Here is a 16,117-nt window from a genome sequence, read left to right as displayed (position 1 = left end):
GGGGAAGGGGGAGGGGAGGGTAAGGGGGTGTGTGTGTGGGGGAGACAAGGGTGTAGGCAGAGTTCAGGGAGGGTGAGCAGCCCTGGGTGACTCAAAGCTAACACTCGCAGTGACCTCTGCTGAGGACATCCTGTGACAGGCATCCTCTCCTGAAATGTCCATGCCCTCTTCAGTTTAATTCTCACAACTGCCCTGAGAGGTGGCTACCCCCACTTTGCAGGTGAGGAAACTGAGGCACAGAAAAGTTAAAGGGGCTGAGCTAGGGTTTGAACTGGGGTCTGTCACAGTCCGTTGTGAATAAAGGAGACCCAGACCGGGCCCTTTGTGTGTATCAGGGTGGGGCGGGGGGTTGGGGGAAACCAGCAACTTTGAGCAGACAGGCTGGGCCTGGCTGCCGGGGCGTACATGCTGCTGGGTGCAGAGGGTGTGGCATCTGTTGGGAGCATCTGGTCTGATCAATTTGAAAAATAACTCACCCCACACCCCACATGCTTTCTGTGCGAATCCAGACGTCACCAGAGCCCACAGGTAGAAACTTCCATCTGAATCCGCTGGGGCCTTAGGTGGGAAGGATTTCCAGAGGAGGTTTCGGAAAGCAGAAGTGAAAGTTGGGGAGAGGCTTGCCTTCTTCTAAGCATTTGCTGGCCCTGCCCTCCAGCTGCTCCCACACCAGGCTGGTTGCTGGGAACCGAAGGCCTGGTGTGTGCGTGCGTGCGTGCGTGTGTGTGTGTGTGTGTGTGTGTGTGTTTGGGGGTGAGTGGACCATTGTACCAAGAACATTCTGGTGTACCTGGCCTTAAGGACCCTGAATATTCAGATTTATCCCAAAGAAGAAACGGGGAGGGTGATTATTCACTTGTTTTACTAAATCGACTCCTTGTTGTGCAATGGGTGCTCTACGGTGGGTGCGGACGGGCCAGAGGTCTTCCTTGAAATCGAGGCCCCTCTGGTGAATTTCAGGTTTGATTCCAGGCACTAGGCCTAGGCAGTGGGGTGGGTGACCCCTGTCTGCATTGCTGTTACGGGGGACCCTTCCCTGGGGAGTTGGGGGGCCCTTGACCTGGCTGGTCCTCAGAATCATGTGGGAGTGAATAGAGCTGCCTGGGTTGCACCCCACAACCCAGAGTGTGGGGTCGGGATATCTAGGGCTGGGGCCCGGGCTTCTGAGTTGTTGGCAAGCATCTCAGGGAAGATGCTAGGTTCTGGTAGGCGTGAAACATAGAGAGGACCCCACGGGCCCGACCCTGAAGCCTGCGTTCTTGCTGCCCCACCCCCGTCCTTCCCCAGGAAGCTGCCGGGGCAGGTGTCCTGTGTCTGCTCACTGCCCTCATCCCCTGCGTGGGAGACATGTGCCGTCACTTCCTTGTTCTGTGCCTCAGTTTCCACGGGGCTGGAGTGGGTCAGCTGTGTCCCCTCCCCTCCCCCAGGGGCCTTCTCTCTGTGTTGCTGGCAGCCTCAGATGTGTCAGGTGTCGGCACAAGGCCTCTGAGCATCCGGAGGGCTTGGATTGGGGAGTGGACGGTGGGGTGATAGGAAGGTACCCACCTTGGGCTGAGGGTGCCCTGGTTGTGGCCTCCCCACAACTCGGAGGAAGGGCGGCGCCGTACCTTCCGCAAGGCTCCAGGGAGCCAGGGGTTGGCCACGGCCGCATGCTCCTCTGCAGGGGAGTCCAGGCTGGGATTTGAACTCTGCCCCATGGGGCGCCCATGCTTCCAACCCTGGCTGTGGCTGAGCCCCGGAGTGCTGACGGGTAAGAGACGCAGCTGCTGGGGGGGGAAGCCCCGGCCTCTTGCTTGCTCCAGGTCATTCCCCGTCACCCTGTCTTCCTCTTCTGTGAAACTCTTGGTGGTTACCCTGCTGCTGTCCAGTTCAAATCTCAGCTTTAGTGAATGCTAACTGTGTCAGCTTGGGCAAATCTCTTTTGCAAACCCAGTGCCTCGGTTTCTTCATCTGTAAAATGGGGGAAATACCATATCTGTCTCCTAGGGTTTTTATGAGGACCAAATAGGTGAATATACATAAAAGCCTTAGAATGGTGTCTGGCCCACTTAGCAGCAGCTCTTACTACTAGGAGGCTGGGAGGGCTGTGCTGGGCTGATACCCGTAAACCCCCTTTCTGGCCTTGCCCGTGCAGTTCCCTCAACCACGGGTAACTAACTGTACTCCTGAGTTCAATCCAGAATTGAGAATCTCTCCTCCCCCGGCCCCTCCAGCTGTCTGACTGCCCCACACTGAACAGCTGCTTCCTCTTCACCCACCTCCCTCAACCTCCCCTCCAGGCTCTGAGCTCCCCAGGCCCCCACCCTTGCCGCCCTCGCCGCCCTCTCCGCCCTCCTAGAAGGTGCCTGGTAAACCAGTGTCAAACTGCAGGGAACCGCCTGGCCTGGGGAAGGGCACTGCTTGGCCTGACTTGCTGGGGGCCTCAGCACAACCCCTCTGCAAAGCAAGAGGATCGGCTTGGGGGATCCCCTTCCCGCCCTGGCGTTCTGGGACTCCCGTGACTTGTCGTGTGACCTTCAGGGCGGGAGGAAGGGATGAGAATCTGGGTGAGGCTCTCAAGTCTCAGGAAGGAAGGTCCGACTGCTGGATCAAAAAAAAAAGAAAAAAAAATCAGCTGAGCTGCTGCCTGAATAAACAAAACGCAAGCCAACAAAAAATAAAACCTACTAGCAAAGAGCCCAGTCCAGTGTGAAGGGGCAGCAGGGGTTCTTGGGGGCTGGGCAGGGGTGTGTGTGTGTGAGACCGGCCCCGCGTCCCCCCCGGCTCCCTGCTCCAGCGTCCAGCTTTGGCTCTGATGCCAGCCCAGGCCTCCCCACCATCCCCCCCGGGGGAAGGGAACTGGCCTGAGGTGGGTCCCTGCTGGGTGCTGGGTGCTTTCATCGCATCCTCCCAGGCATTTTCAAGGAAAGGGCTCTGCTCCCCGTTTTCGGGCTGAGGTCGGTGGGTGCAGAGAGGCAGCCTGTACTTCCGGAAGTCACGCAGCTCCTAGGTGGGAGGCCTGGGACTTGAACTTAGGAGGCTCCCGGGGCCGTGCTTCGGCTGGGGCTCAGGGCTGCTGGCCTGGGGAGGCTGAGCGCGGCCTGGCCCCTCCTCTGAGGTCCCAGCCAGGGCTTTGTGAGAGGCCGGGCCTGGTGGGTTGGGTTATAGCACCCCCTCTGTGGGCCCAGCTGACCTTTAGCTGTGCCCTAGAGGGGGGGTTAGATAAGGGAGGTGGCCTTCTGCCTCAGTTTATCTCATTTCCCCTCGGCGTCTGCTACAACCTGATGCATGATAACCAGTCCTCACCCTCCAGACCAGTGACTCCCCTGAAACACTCACCGGTGTCCCATCTCCCACTACACCTTGTTATTAACCTCAGCCCCCATCTCAACATCGCTCCCCCTTAGCCTGGCCCATAGCGTCAGTCCTAACCTCTCCTAATCCAAACCCCAAACCAGCCGCAGCGCTCATCTCCAGCCTGCTTTCGTTACAACCTAAGGCTCCGTTCCCGAGCCTAAGGAAACCTAACATCAGCCTCTGCCCCACCTGACCTGGCCTTCCTGAGGAATCCTGATGGGGTCAGGCATAGGACAAAAGTCCCCAGACCTCTCTGAGGTCTCTAGGGGCCAGTCTCGCCTGGGGAGGCCCAGGGAGCTCTGGCCTTAGGTGGGTCTCCGCTGGTGTGCTACGGTGGTCGGACCCTGGTGCAGAGGCTAATTCCCCAGGGACAGAAAAGGACCTGGTGGGGTGAGAAAGCCTCCTGGATGCTAAGGGTGTTGAAAAATTAGGTTGCTGGTTAGGAACAAGTCCATTCTGTTTTCTTAGGTTGTGGCTGTACTGAAAACATGGGCTTTGCTGTCCACCTTGTGAGTGAGACCGGAAATGTGTGGGTGAGAGCCTGGGTCATGACACAGACTCCCTTGGGATGGGGCAGACGGTCTGGACTCACCTCCCACTGCTCTCCCCGCTTCACCCCTCCCCACTGGGCTGGGAGCGGGGGTCACCCAGGCATTGAGATCCAGTGAGGTGGGACTTGTCTCTGCTTCCGGAGACCTCCTGCAGGGAGAAGGGGCAGGACCTGAGCAGAGCTTGCTGGATAGAGAGAGCGGGGCGCTGCAGAGGCGCTCACAGCTCCGCAGGCTAGCCTGGGCCCTCCTTGCAAGCCCAGCTGAGTCAGCCCACGTAGTTAGCCTGCAGGAGCGGGCAAGACCCCCCAACACCTCTCACTTCCCGACTTTTTTACCAAATACCTGCCACTTCAGCAGAAGGTGGGCTGAGGGTAGCGTTGTTCGGAATGGGATTTCCAGCCCTGAGCCAGCCTGACTAGTACTGGGCATCTGTGGGACCAGTGGGACCATACTTGGCCCTTGCTCCCACTTCGGCCCCACCCAGGCCCCTCTGGGGACTGTCCCAAGACACAGAATCCGAGTCTGACCGAGCTGGACCACTTCTTAAGCCTGGCCTGCATATCAGAACCACCCTGGAAGCTCGTTAACAAAATGCAGAATCCCACCCCACCCTAGAGCTTTCACTTCACTAGTCCTCCGGGAATTCTGACGCTCTGCCAGGTTTGGAAACCACCAGTCCAGGGCACCCCACTCATTTCACAGGTGGGGACACAGGTCACAGTGTCCAGGGTCCCACAGCATGTGTGGGTTCCAGACTCCCAGTCCAGTGCCTTTTCCCCAATGTCCTGCCCCCAGAGGACTCCTTTGTGAGCATTGCCCTCATTCCCGAATCTCTCTGAAGCCTCCCCCTCCTCCACAATTCTTGCAGAGGGAGAGTGGGCAAAACCTACAGAAGATGAAGTTGGGGAACATTGGGAAAATCCCCTTTGAGTCAATGCTTGCGACACACACTCTGCCCTGCACCGCCATCTCCTGGCAGATTCTGGTATTGCCTTATTAGTGCCTCGCTCCATCCAATTCACAGAGGGTCAAGCCCTTGGCTTGGATTGCCTCGCCTCTTGTTTGACTCAGGTGTGAGGTTGGCGCTGGAGATAGTGATGTGTGTGTAGACTCGGGGCTTGGGGCTCTGATGGGGCATCCAAACGAGAAGTACAGTCTAGTTTGGGGTTCGTTTTTTCACCTGAGGTCCACGCATCCAAGGTGGCGCAAGAATTCACAGTGACATGAAGATGGTTAGCTTTGCTGACAACCGTGGCAGCATGTCCAGGAGACCTGCTGGCTGGCCAGCCCCTCAAGGACCCACAACGTCACAGTGAGGAGGGAGCTAATGATTGTTCAGTACTCAACAAGGTGCTTGGAAACTGAGAGTGTCTGGCTTAGTACTTGCAATAGTCATTGCCACACACAGAATCACCATCCCCCTCTAGATGAAGCGAGTGAGGCACAGAGATAAAAAGTAACTTGCTCAAAGCTACAAAGTAAGTTATAAAGATAACTAACACATGTGGGATGTGTATGATCTGCTAGTCTCTCCGCTCAGGGCTTTTCATGAAACACCTTGCTTAATCTCCATGATACCCATCTGATGCTCGTACTATTAGCAGCCCCAGTTTTGAGGTTCATACAGGAGAAATAACTTGTCCAAGATTGTGCTTGGCTAGTAAGTGGCAGAGGTAGGATTTAAACCCAGGCAGTCAGGTGTCAGAGCCCACGCTGTAACACCACTGCCCCCCTGCCCTCTGCCCAGCCTCCTGGACCCTGCTGGCCTCACCTGCAGTCTGTACTCAGTTCAAGGGCTCCAAAGGTCACGGGCACGATGCTTCGGGTCCTGGTGGGGGCTGTCCTCCCCGCCATGCTGCTGACTGCTCCACCGCCCATCAACAAGCTGGCACTGTTCCCGGATAAGAGCGCCTGGTGCGAGGCCAAGAACATCACCCAGATCGTGGGCCACAGCGGCTGTGAGGCCAAGTCCATCCAGAACAGGTGGGATCCCGGGGTGGTGGGTGAAAGGGATGAGGACACGGGCCCAGGAGGGAGGGAGAGGACAGGGCTGCCCATTCTCGCCTCCGCCGTGGTGACACGGACGCGGTGGGCTCTCCCCCCGCAGGGCGTGCCTGGGACAGTGCTTCAGCTACAGCGTTCCCAATACCTTCCCGCAGTCTACAGAGTCCCTGGTGCACTGCGACTCGTGCATGCCGGCCCAGTCCATGTGGGAGATCGTGAGTACGGCTGCCCGCCCCCGCCCAGCTTCCGCCCAGAGCCGCCACTGGCCTTGGCCACAAGTGCTTAGTGAGGCCCCACTGTGTGCAGGCTTCAAGCCTCGTGCTGGAGATACACAGTCCTTGCCACGTGATGGCTCACAAGTCCAACAGCAGCACGTACAGGACAAGAGCTCTTTCTGAAGCTCTGTTCTGATGTCAGTCACATGCTGAAATCCTCTCGGTGGCTTCCCATTGTTATAGGATGAGACCAGAATCTCTGCTAGGCCCCCCGTAAGGCCTGCCCACAAGGCGTGGCCTGGCTCACCAGGCTTCTAGCTTCATCTTTGCCCCTCTCACCTTCTTCACTAGCGTGACCTTGACACCAATACCGCCTCCTCTCAGTCTCTCTTATCTAGTCCGCTTACGACCACCGCGGGGCCTTTGCACATGCTCTTTGCCCTGTTTGGCATACCTTTCTCCTCCTCCCCCACCTAGTTAAATTCTAGTCATTCCTCTGCGCTTGGCTCAGGCATCATTTTCTCAGGACCCCTTTCCTGATCCCCCAGGCACTGTGTACCTCTGCTTTGAGCATCTGTCACACACACAGTTTTTCATCTGCATTGGGGGTGATTTTGACAAGTCTGTTTCCTCTGCTAGACTCTGAGTTCCTTGAAGGACGATGCCTGTCCTTGTGTCCCCAGAGCTGGCATGGAGAAGGTGCTCTGTGGAAGGAGGGAGGGAGAGACAAGGAGGAAGGAAAGGAAAAAGAAAGGGCAGCTAGTGGCGTGCCAACAGGGGGAGAGTGAACGCTAACGGGGCTGGGGCTCGTACAGGGCGAGCCTTGGCAGGGCGGGGTCGGGGGGTGTTGGGATCGCTGAGGAAGTGATGTCTGGGCTCTGGGTCCAAATGTTGAGTAGAAGTTAAGTGGGCAAAGTCTAGGGCAGTGGGGAGGGGACGGGTGGGGCAAGGACCCCCTAGGCAGAGGGAATGGCATGTGCAAAGTCTCAGGCAGATCAGGCAGGGCAGAGTTGGTGGGAGTGGGGCAAGGTCAAGGGTGGAGAGAGAGGTCCTCCGGGGGTCAACCTCAAGGTCCTGGGTGGCCTGAGTCAGGAGTCGGTTTTTCTGCGAGAGCAGTGGGAGCCCTGGGGCGGGGGTGGAATTTCAGGCAGGGGTGGACCACTTGGGTCCCCTCAAGGTGCCCTCTGGCTACTGTGGGGATGGGCAGGAAAGTGGCAGGACGTGAGGAGACAGGTCAGGTGGCTCCTGCAGGGACTCACCCCCCTCCCCCTGGACGGGCCCAGGTGTCCCAGGTGGCCTCAGGCTTCCGGGGTCTCTGGGATTCTTGGTCCCATGAGGAGTGTTACCCTTGGGGCCTTCCTGCCTGCCCCAGGCCCTTGGAAACCTCTCTCCCCTTCTCTCCTGCCCTCCGCAGGTGACCTTGGAATGCCCTGGCCATGAGGAGGTGCCCAGGGTGGACAAGCTGGTGGAAAAGATCCTGCACTGCAGCTGCCAGGCCTGCGGCAAGGAGCCCAGTCACGAGGGGCTGAGCGTCTACGTGCAGGGCGAGGACGCGCAGGGCTCCCAGCCCGGCCTCCACTCCCACCCGCACCCTGGCGGGCAGACCCCCGAGGCCGAGGATCCCCCTGGGGCCCCCCATGCAGAGGATGAGGGGGCTGAGGACTGAGGCCCCCGACTCTTCCTCCCCTCTCGTTCCCCGTGGAATGTGGGGTCTCACCCTCCCGGGGAAGAGTTGGGAGAGAGGCTGAAGCCCCCCTTTGGCACTGGATGGACTTGGATTCAGACTTGGACTTGGAATGCTTCCCGGTTGCCACGGAGATCTGAAGGGGGTGGGACTGGCGCCAAGCTGCACAATTTAATATATTCACAAGTTGGGGGGAGGAAGCAGAGGTCTTCAGGGTTCTTTATCGGAGGGGGGTTCTCTTCTCTTCTGCCTCCTAGACATGTGCCCTGGGGAGGGGGATAGTTGGCTAAGCTGCTGAGTTGGGGTGAGGCCGTCCAAGACGCGCCAAGGCCCGCACGGCCCCTCGGTGGGGCAGGGCCCAGGGGGTGCAGATGGTGGCGCTGGGCCCTGAGCTGAGGTTGGGCGCCTTGCCAGTGGCAGCCCTGAGGCAGGGCTAGGAAGACCACTGGCAGAAGCAGGATGCTGCAGCCCCACCGGCTTCCCCAGAGGCCTTGCACCCCCGTCCCCAGGGCAGCTTCTCCCCGGTGGCCCTCCCTCAATGGCATGGTTGGGAGTCAGGCCTGGGCAGGACCCTGCTGCCTCCCGGCTGTGGAGCTGGGAGCCAGGCTCCCTGCCTGCCTTGGCTTTCCGGGGGGTGGGGAGGAAGGCAGGGGAGGAGGAGCCTTGCTGGGCCAGGGGGAGGGGATGACGCCCTCGACCAGAGGGCATCCTTCCCTCCTCGCCCTCTCCCAGATTTTAGTGCCTCTCCCTGCCCCCCAGGTTCTAGGCCCCTCAAAGCTGATGGAGCCAGCGTCACCCTCTTGGGAAGCTCTCTCTGAATATCGGATGCTGGGGAGGGGTCTCCCTTACCCAGAGGTTCCCAGGAGGGACCTGGGTGGGATGGGTTCTGGATGAGCCTCAAGGAACGAGGAAGAGGAGGGGTGAGGGCGCGGGGGGGCGGCTGTGTTCACTGTGGCTCTGCAGCTGCCTAGTCCCCTCCCCCCACTCCTCGCAGCCGCACTTTAGCCCTAGAGGGGGTGCGGGGCCCCGGGGTGGGGGGCTGGGCAGGCGGGCAGGGAAGAACGCCCCTCAGTACCCACAGCTGCCTGCGTCTGCTCTTCTGTCCCAGGGCTGCTGCCAGCCCCACCAGCCCCCTGCCTGGGGGTGCCCCGGCCCTCACGGCTATTCCGACAAGAGCTTCTGGAGCTTGTAACCAGTAGGATGGACCCCGAGTTTTCTCATGAATAAATTCGTTCAACACCTGTGTTCTCTTCCTCACAGGGCAGCCCTACTGACTCAGGGTCCCCAAGGGGCGGGAGTCAGGCTGCACGCACATGGAGCCCTGAGCACCCCTCCCCGCATCCTGGTGGCCCTCGCCTTCCCGCCATGATTTGCCCCCCGCCGGCTTCTGGCTCCCCACCTCCTGCCTCCGTCCTTGGCTGTCTGTTTCTGTCCTCACATATACGTTGGTTGGGCCTCCAGAACCCCTTTTCTGTCTTTGACCTTTGATCCCTTAGGCCCATGACACCTCTTCACCCTCACGGTGACCCTGCATCAGCCCTTCCCTGCACTCCAGCTGGCTTGGCTTTTGGAGAAGGGGAAACGGACAAAAACTAATGGTTACAAATTGATATAGGAGGTGGGGTGCTGTACTAAGTACTTTATATCAATTAACTCGCTGAATCCTCACCACCATCCTGCGATGCAAATACTGCCCTTGTTTTACAGAGGAGGCGTCTGAGGTACAGCGGGATGAAGTAATTTGCCCAACCGGGTTGAGAAAGGTCTCCAGTAGGACTTGAACCCAGGCAGTCTGGCTGAATCAGTCTTCTCGCTATAACCTTAGTAACTGCCATTTGCTGACCACCTACTATGTGCGGGGGTGGGTGCTTGACAACTCTGGAGTCCCTTCCCCTTCACGATGACCCTATGGGTTTGAGATCATCACCTGCATGCAGCTGAACTCGGGGCCCCCCAGATTCTCCATTGAGACGGGGCAGGTGGGATGGGTGAGAGCTATGACTCTTTCTTCCTTGCACACATTGCTGTGACCGCCAATACCAGGCAATTTATATATATTGTTTCTAATCCACGGAGCATCTTCATTTTGCAAAGGTGAACTGAGGCCTTTATGCCCTGGGAGTGACTCCCCCAGGCTGGGAGGCAGCGGCGCGTGCGGATTCCAGTCTAGCGCCCTCTGATGATAACAGTTGTGTACTACACACACGATTTCCTCCGGGTACCAAGCCTTCCCTTCATGGCGGCTCTGTACTGTTGTGTAGGTTGTGTACTTCCCAACTACAGAATGGCGATTCTTGCGGTCGTGCAGGACACAGCTATCCAGGGTGGTCCTGTGTCCTTTGATGTGGAATTGGGTTGGAGAAAAGTATATCTCTCCTGCACGCAGACCTCAGTGACCTCTCAGTCAGGCAAGGATAAGCCCTGGCCATATTAACAGTCCTTCTATACAGCTGGAGGTGGGGACTGACTGGAGGGCACAGAGAAAGTACTCAGAGATAAGGTCCAAATGAAGGACTTCCTGGGGTGGTGTCCTTGGTACTAGGCCTCTGAGACCTGAGCATCAACTTGGCAGGATGAGTCTTGGTTAGGAGCTGCCTTCTTCCTGTGTATGGAACAAGATGGGGTATAAAGAAATGGGGTGTAAAGAAATTAATAAGAGCTGGTTGAAAAGGAGGGAGGCAGGTGGGTTGGCACAGCTGGTGGCAGGCGTGGAGTGCTAGCCAGAGTTCAGACTTCACTCACATCGCAGTAAGAGCCCTGGAGGTGTCTGCACAGAACTGGGTTCCAGCGAGACGAAAAGGAGTCTTGTGGGGGGAGGAGGAGGGGGAGGCTGGAGACTGCAGTAGTCCAAGCAGGAGGTGATGGAGACCAGAACTGGGTGGGGGCGAGGGAGGCCTAGGGAGGCAGGGCCATGGTAAAGAGGCGGGGCCACACAGGAGAGGCACTGCTGATTGGATGTGGGAGCAGCGAGTGGAAAGAGCCAGATCTGCGAGAACAGGGAAGCATCTCTAGTTGTGCCAGTTTGCCAACGGGAGTGAGATGTGGATTAGTGATGGCCAATTTTTCTCAACTCCAATCTCAAACTGAACCACCAAGACAGCTCAGAAGAAGAATTGAAGGTCCCCCTCCACCATTCTCCCCAATCCCCGCAAGGGTGGAGGGATTGAAAATCTTTACAAGGGATAAACACTGATGCAGCACTGTCCACGCTGGCCCCTCTCCGGATGGGCGGGTAATTAGTACCGGCTTCCGCTCCTTGTTTGCCTATATAGAGCCAATAACTCCCATCTAGTTTTCCTCCCATGCTCGGAGCCTCTGGGAAAATCCTGTCTGCCTGGGTTCAAATCCTGGCAGGGCTACTTAAGCAGGTCACTTAAGATCTCTGAGGCTCAGTTTTCCCATTATTAAGTTGGGGAATAACGATCGCACCGCCTCATTCCCAGGGTCGTGGGAATGAATCAATGTACATATAGAGCTTAGAACAGTGCCTGGCATATAATAGAACCTCAATGAATGTCAGCCATTATAATAATAATTATTGAGAGTAAATGATTGGCCCGCAACTGCTGGTGGTTGGGGTGATAGTTTTCTTCATTAATTCATTGAACATATATTTATGGCAACCTAATATGTGCTGAGGATACAATAGTGAACAAAGCAGACAAATCCCTGCCCTCAGTTAACCAGTTGGTTAATGCCTCCTGCGAGAGCAGCTCTGAGCAGACCTCACAACCTCCCTGGACCTTGGTTTCTCCATCTCTGTCATGAGCAGCTCTCCTCGGTCCCCTATGTACTGACAGGCATGGAGATCTGGGACAGAGGACTTCCTAAGACTCAGCTGTCCCATTGTGGCACAAGCCTTCTCCTCTAGGGAGGGAGCACCCTGTGGCTAGAGGTAATAAAGAAAACACTGAGCATCTTTGGAGGTCCCTTTCTACCCTGAAATGTTAAGGACATTCAAGACTGTATTATTCCATGACTGAAATGACAAATTCAGGTGCGTACGCAGAACTTCTGAAGTTCTTAAATTCAAGATAATAACTGTGGCCACAAGGTGGCACCACCACCCAGGCCCAGTCTTGAAAAATTATTTTTTTGAATTTTATTTTATTTATTATTTTATACAGCAGGTTCTTATTAGTTATCCATTTTATACATATTAGTGTATACATGTCAATCCCAATCTCCAAATTCATCACACCACCTCCCCCCAACGCCCCCCCACCACTTTCCCCTCCTTGGTGTCCGTACGTTTGTTCTCTACATCTGTGTCTCTATTTCTGCCCTGCAAACCGGTTCATCTGTACCATTTTTCTAGGTTCCACATATATGCGTTAACATATGATATCTGTTTTTCTCTTTCTGACTTAACTTCACTCTGTATGACAGTCTCTAGATCCATCCACGCCTCTACAAATGACCCAATTTCATTCCTTTTTATGGTTGAGTAATATTCCATTGTATATATATACCACATCTTCTTTATCCATTCATCTGTCGATGGGCATTTAGGTTGCTTCCATGTCCTGGCTATTGTAAATAGTGCTGCAATGAACATTGGGGTGCACGTGTCTTTTTGAATTATGTTTTTTTCTAGGTATATGCCCAGGAGTGGGATTGCTGGGTCATATGGTAATTCTATTTTTGGTTTTTTAAGGAACCTCCATACTGTTCCCCATAGTGGCTGTATTAATTTACATTCCCACCAACAGTGTAAGAGGGTTCCCTTTTCTCCAACACCCTCTCCAGCATTTGTTGCTTGTAGATTTTCTGTTGATGCCCATTCTAACCAGTGTGAGGTGATACCTCATTTTAGTTTTGATTTGCATTTCTCTAATAATTAGCGATGTTGAACAGCCTTTCGTGTGCTTCTTGGCCATCTGTATGTCTTCTTTGGAGAAGTGTCTATTTAGGTGTTGTGCCCAATTTTGGACTGGGCTGTTTGTTTTTTTAATATTGAGCTGCATGAGCTGTTTATATATTTTGGAGCGTAATCCTTTGTCTGTCGATTCGTTTGCAAACATTTTCTCCCATTCTGAGGGTTGTCTTTTCGTCTTGTTTGTAGTTTCCTTTGCTGTGCAAAAGCTTTTAAGTTTCATTAGGTCCCATTTGTTTATGTTTGTTTTTATTTCCGTTACTCTAAGAGGTGGATCAAAAAAGATCTTGCTGTGATTTATGTCAAAGAGTGTTCTTCCTATATTTTCCTCTAAGAGTTTTATAGTGTCTGGTCTTACATTTAGGTCTCTAATCTATTTTGAGTTTATTTTTTTGTATGGTGTTAGGGAGTGTTCTAATTTCATTATTTTACATGTAGCTGTCCAGTTCTCCCAGCACCACTTATTGAAGAGACTGTCTTTTCTCCATTGGATATCCTTGCCTCCTTTGTCAAAGGTTAGGTGACCATAGGTGCATGGGTTTATCTCTGGGCTTTCTATCCTGTTCCATTGGTCTATATTTCTGTTTTTGTGCCAATACCATATTGTCTTAATTACTATAGCTTTGTAGTATAGTCTGAAGTCCGGGAGCCTGATTCCTCCAGCTCTTTTTTTCCCTCAAGAATGCTTTGGCTATTTGGGGTCTTTTGTGTCTCCATACAGATTTAAAGATTTTTTGTTCTAGTTCTGTAAAAAATGCCATTGGTAATTTGATAGGGGTTGCATTGAATCTGTAGATTGCTTTGGGTAGTAGAGTCATTTTCACAATATTGATTCTTCCAATCCAAGAACGTGGTATATCTCTCCACCTGTCTGTATCATCTTTAATTTCTTTCATCAGTGTCTTATAGTTTTCTGCATACAGGTCTTTTGTCTCCCTAGGTAGGTTTATTCCTAGGTATTTTACTCTTTTAGTTGCAATGGTAAATGGGAGTGTTTGGTGTTGATTATAGCAAAGTACAGCTCATAATATAACAAGCATTTGTTAATCTATCAAAAAGAATGAACAAATGCTAACATTTTTGGTCACGTTTTCTTTAGTTTTTTTTTCGGCCACGATGTGAGGCTTGCTGGGATCTTGGATCCCCGTCCAGGGATCGAACCCAGCCCCAGGAGTGAAAGTGCTGAGTCCTAACCACTGGACTGCCAGGGAATTCCCTAGATTTAAAAAAATTATTCTATTCTATTTTATTATTGAGGTGTAGTTGATTTACAATGCTGTGCCAATCTCTGCTGTACAGCAAAGTGATTCAGTTATACACATATAGACATTCTTTTTTTATATTCTTTTCCATCATGGTTTATCACAGGATATTGAATATAGTTCCCTGTGCTATACATTAGGGCCTTGTTGTTTATCCATTCTAAATGTAATAGTTTGCATCTACCAACCCCAAACTCCCAATCCATCCCTCTCCCTCCCCCTAGTTTTTTGTGTTTTAAATAAAGGAATCAAACTGAAAGAGCTAAAGCAGTGGGACTAATATTCTATTTCACTATATATATATATATATATATATATATATATATACTATATACTATATATATATAATTATATATATATAATTAAAAGATTATATACTTTTAATCTTCACAAAGCTAAAATTTATCAGCCACCTCCTCTGCGCAGAATGGTTTAAATACTCATCCCATGTATATCTCCACTACCCCAGTTTCATAGCAGCAGAGAAATGAAGAGGCTTTGCCAAGGTCACAGAGCAAGTAGCAGAATCAGGATTATAAACCCAGGTCACTGGGCTCCAAAGTGTGTTCCACACAGCACTTCTCAGTTTTGCTGTTGCTCACATCAAAAATCCCTGGGCTGAAGGAGTTACTGAAGAGCTGAGTGCATTCCCGTTGCACAGATGGGAACATTGAGGCCAATAGCCAGCATTGACACAGCACTGTAAAATTTACAGGTGACACCAACAACCCTGTAAGTGGGTGCTGTATTGTTCTGCTAGTTATTGCAGAGGAGAAAACCGTGGCCCAAGGAGATGGAGTCGCCAACCCTAAGTCCACAGAGCTGGTTAGCAGTGGAGCTGGGTTCCCAAGTCTGGTCTTTCTGGTTCTCTGCCCAGTGCTTGGTATCCTGTTCCTTGAGGCACGACAGAAATTGTCACAGTGGTGCAGGTGGCGTTGGGAGGGAGAACAGTCCTCCTCCTGCTGCATAGACCCATCTGCAGGCAGGGCTGGGATTCTGGGTGCCAAATGGTGGTTTGGGGGGAGCATGGGGGTGTGCAGGGTCTTGAAGATTCTCTGCCTTGGACATCACTGGGCAGACCCGAGTTTCAGTTCCACTTGATCACTAGCTGCTGGTGACCTTGAGTGAGGCCCTTGGCCTCTCTGAGCCCCAGTTTAACACCTACCTCTTAGCATTATTGTATTGGTAGGAAGAGTATAATAAAGTTCCTGGAATACAGCAGGAACCTTAAACATGGGAGGTAATATTTTCCTGCTTCTGTGGGGGGGAAAAGACCCCGTTCTACCCTAGATTCCCTTTACATTCCTCTCCATTTCCTTTTTTTTCTATAGCAATTATCACTTATGACTACTTTAAACGTTTATTATGCTTATTATTGTATGTCTCCTTCCGATAGACTGTAAATTCAATGAAGTTGGATCTTTGTTTTGGTTACTGTAGTGTCCAGATTGGGCAAAACAGTGCCTGACACCTCGTAGGTGCTCAGTATAAATGTTTGTTGAATCCACGATATCAAACTGTGACATGTCAGGTAGAGACCCTTCTTAGTTCTGGCTGGGGGTGGGTGGAATACACAGCAGCGGTGCCCTGCCCCACCCCTCTACCTGCAGTGACTCCACCCAACCTGGCCAGGGGATTCCCCAGTCTGTTCCCACTCTTGGGTAGACTGGGAGCGCCAACACCTCGGGGTCTTCATCCTTAGCACCTGGAGCTGTCGGGGGCAGGATGGTTTCTGCTCGGAAGGATTGTGAGGGGGAGGTAGCCGTCTGTTCAAAGGTTTGAAGTAAGTATTATATAGGCTATGGCATATTATATACAATAGATATGTACGTGTGTGTAGTATTATATATGTGTGCATATATGTCAAGCGATCTGCCCAATACCTCCCAGCGGGCTCCCCCTGGTAGCGGGTAGGCAGCCCCACAATGGGGAGCAGCCCTGGGTGAAGGCGGGCCACAGCCTCCTCCTCTGAGATCCTCCTGCGCCCCGTGTGGGTGGGGAGGGGCATGCGGGGGGTGGAGGCTGCTAGAGCTGGGAGGCGACCTGGCGCAGCCAGAGTGCTCGGGTCATCCCTCTGCAGACCTGGGGGTACCAGGAACCCCGCCTGCCTGCGAGTCCTGGGCTCGGCTCTCCCCGCCCACCGCGGGGATGGGCTCAGGCTCCGCGGCGCGGGGACCGCGCGCTCCTGG

The 16,117-nt window shown here is 53.6% G+C and overlaps 1 protein-coding gene across 2 annotated transcripts in view; it reads left to right on the top strand.

Annotated features, from left to right (window-relative positions):
• Positions 1 to 8,110, top strand: part of NBL1 (NBL1, DAN family BMP antagonist) — a 9,749-nt gene extending 1,639 nt beyond the window's left edge. The window contains exons 2-5 of one of the 2 annotated variants that reach the window (XM_007459242.1): positions 4,002 to 4,005; positions 5,682 to 5,870; positions 5,995 to 6,106; positions 7,521 to 8,110. In XM_007459242.1, coding sequence (XP_007459304.1) covers positions 4,002 to 4,005; positions 5,682 to 5,870; positions 5,995 to 6,106; positions 7,521 to 7,772 — 557 coding nt within the window. In that variant the 3' untranslated portion in view covers positions 7,773 to 8,110. The remainder of the gene's footprint in view (positions 1 to 4,001; positions 4,006 to 5,681; positions 5,871 to 5,994; positions 6,107 to 7,520) is intronic. The other variant, XM_007459243.1, reaches the window with a different exon arrangement.
• Positions 8,111 to 16,117: the final 8,007 nt, after the last annotated feature.

This window comes from Lipotes vexillifer, unplaced genomic scaffold (assembly GCF_000442215.2).
Source record: "Lipotes vexillifer unplaced genomic scaffold, Lipotes_vexillifer_v1.1 scaffold496, whole genome shotgun sequence".
Classification (NCBI taxonomy): domain Eukaryota; kingdom Metazoa; phylum Chordata; class Mammalia; order Artiodactyla; family Lipotidae; genus Lipotes; species Lipotes vexillifer.
This window is presented reverse-complemented; position numbering and strand designations above follow the sequence as displayed.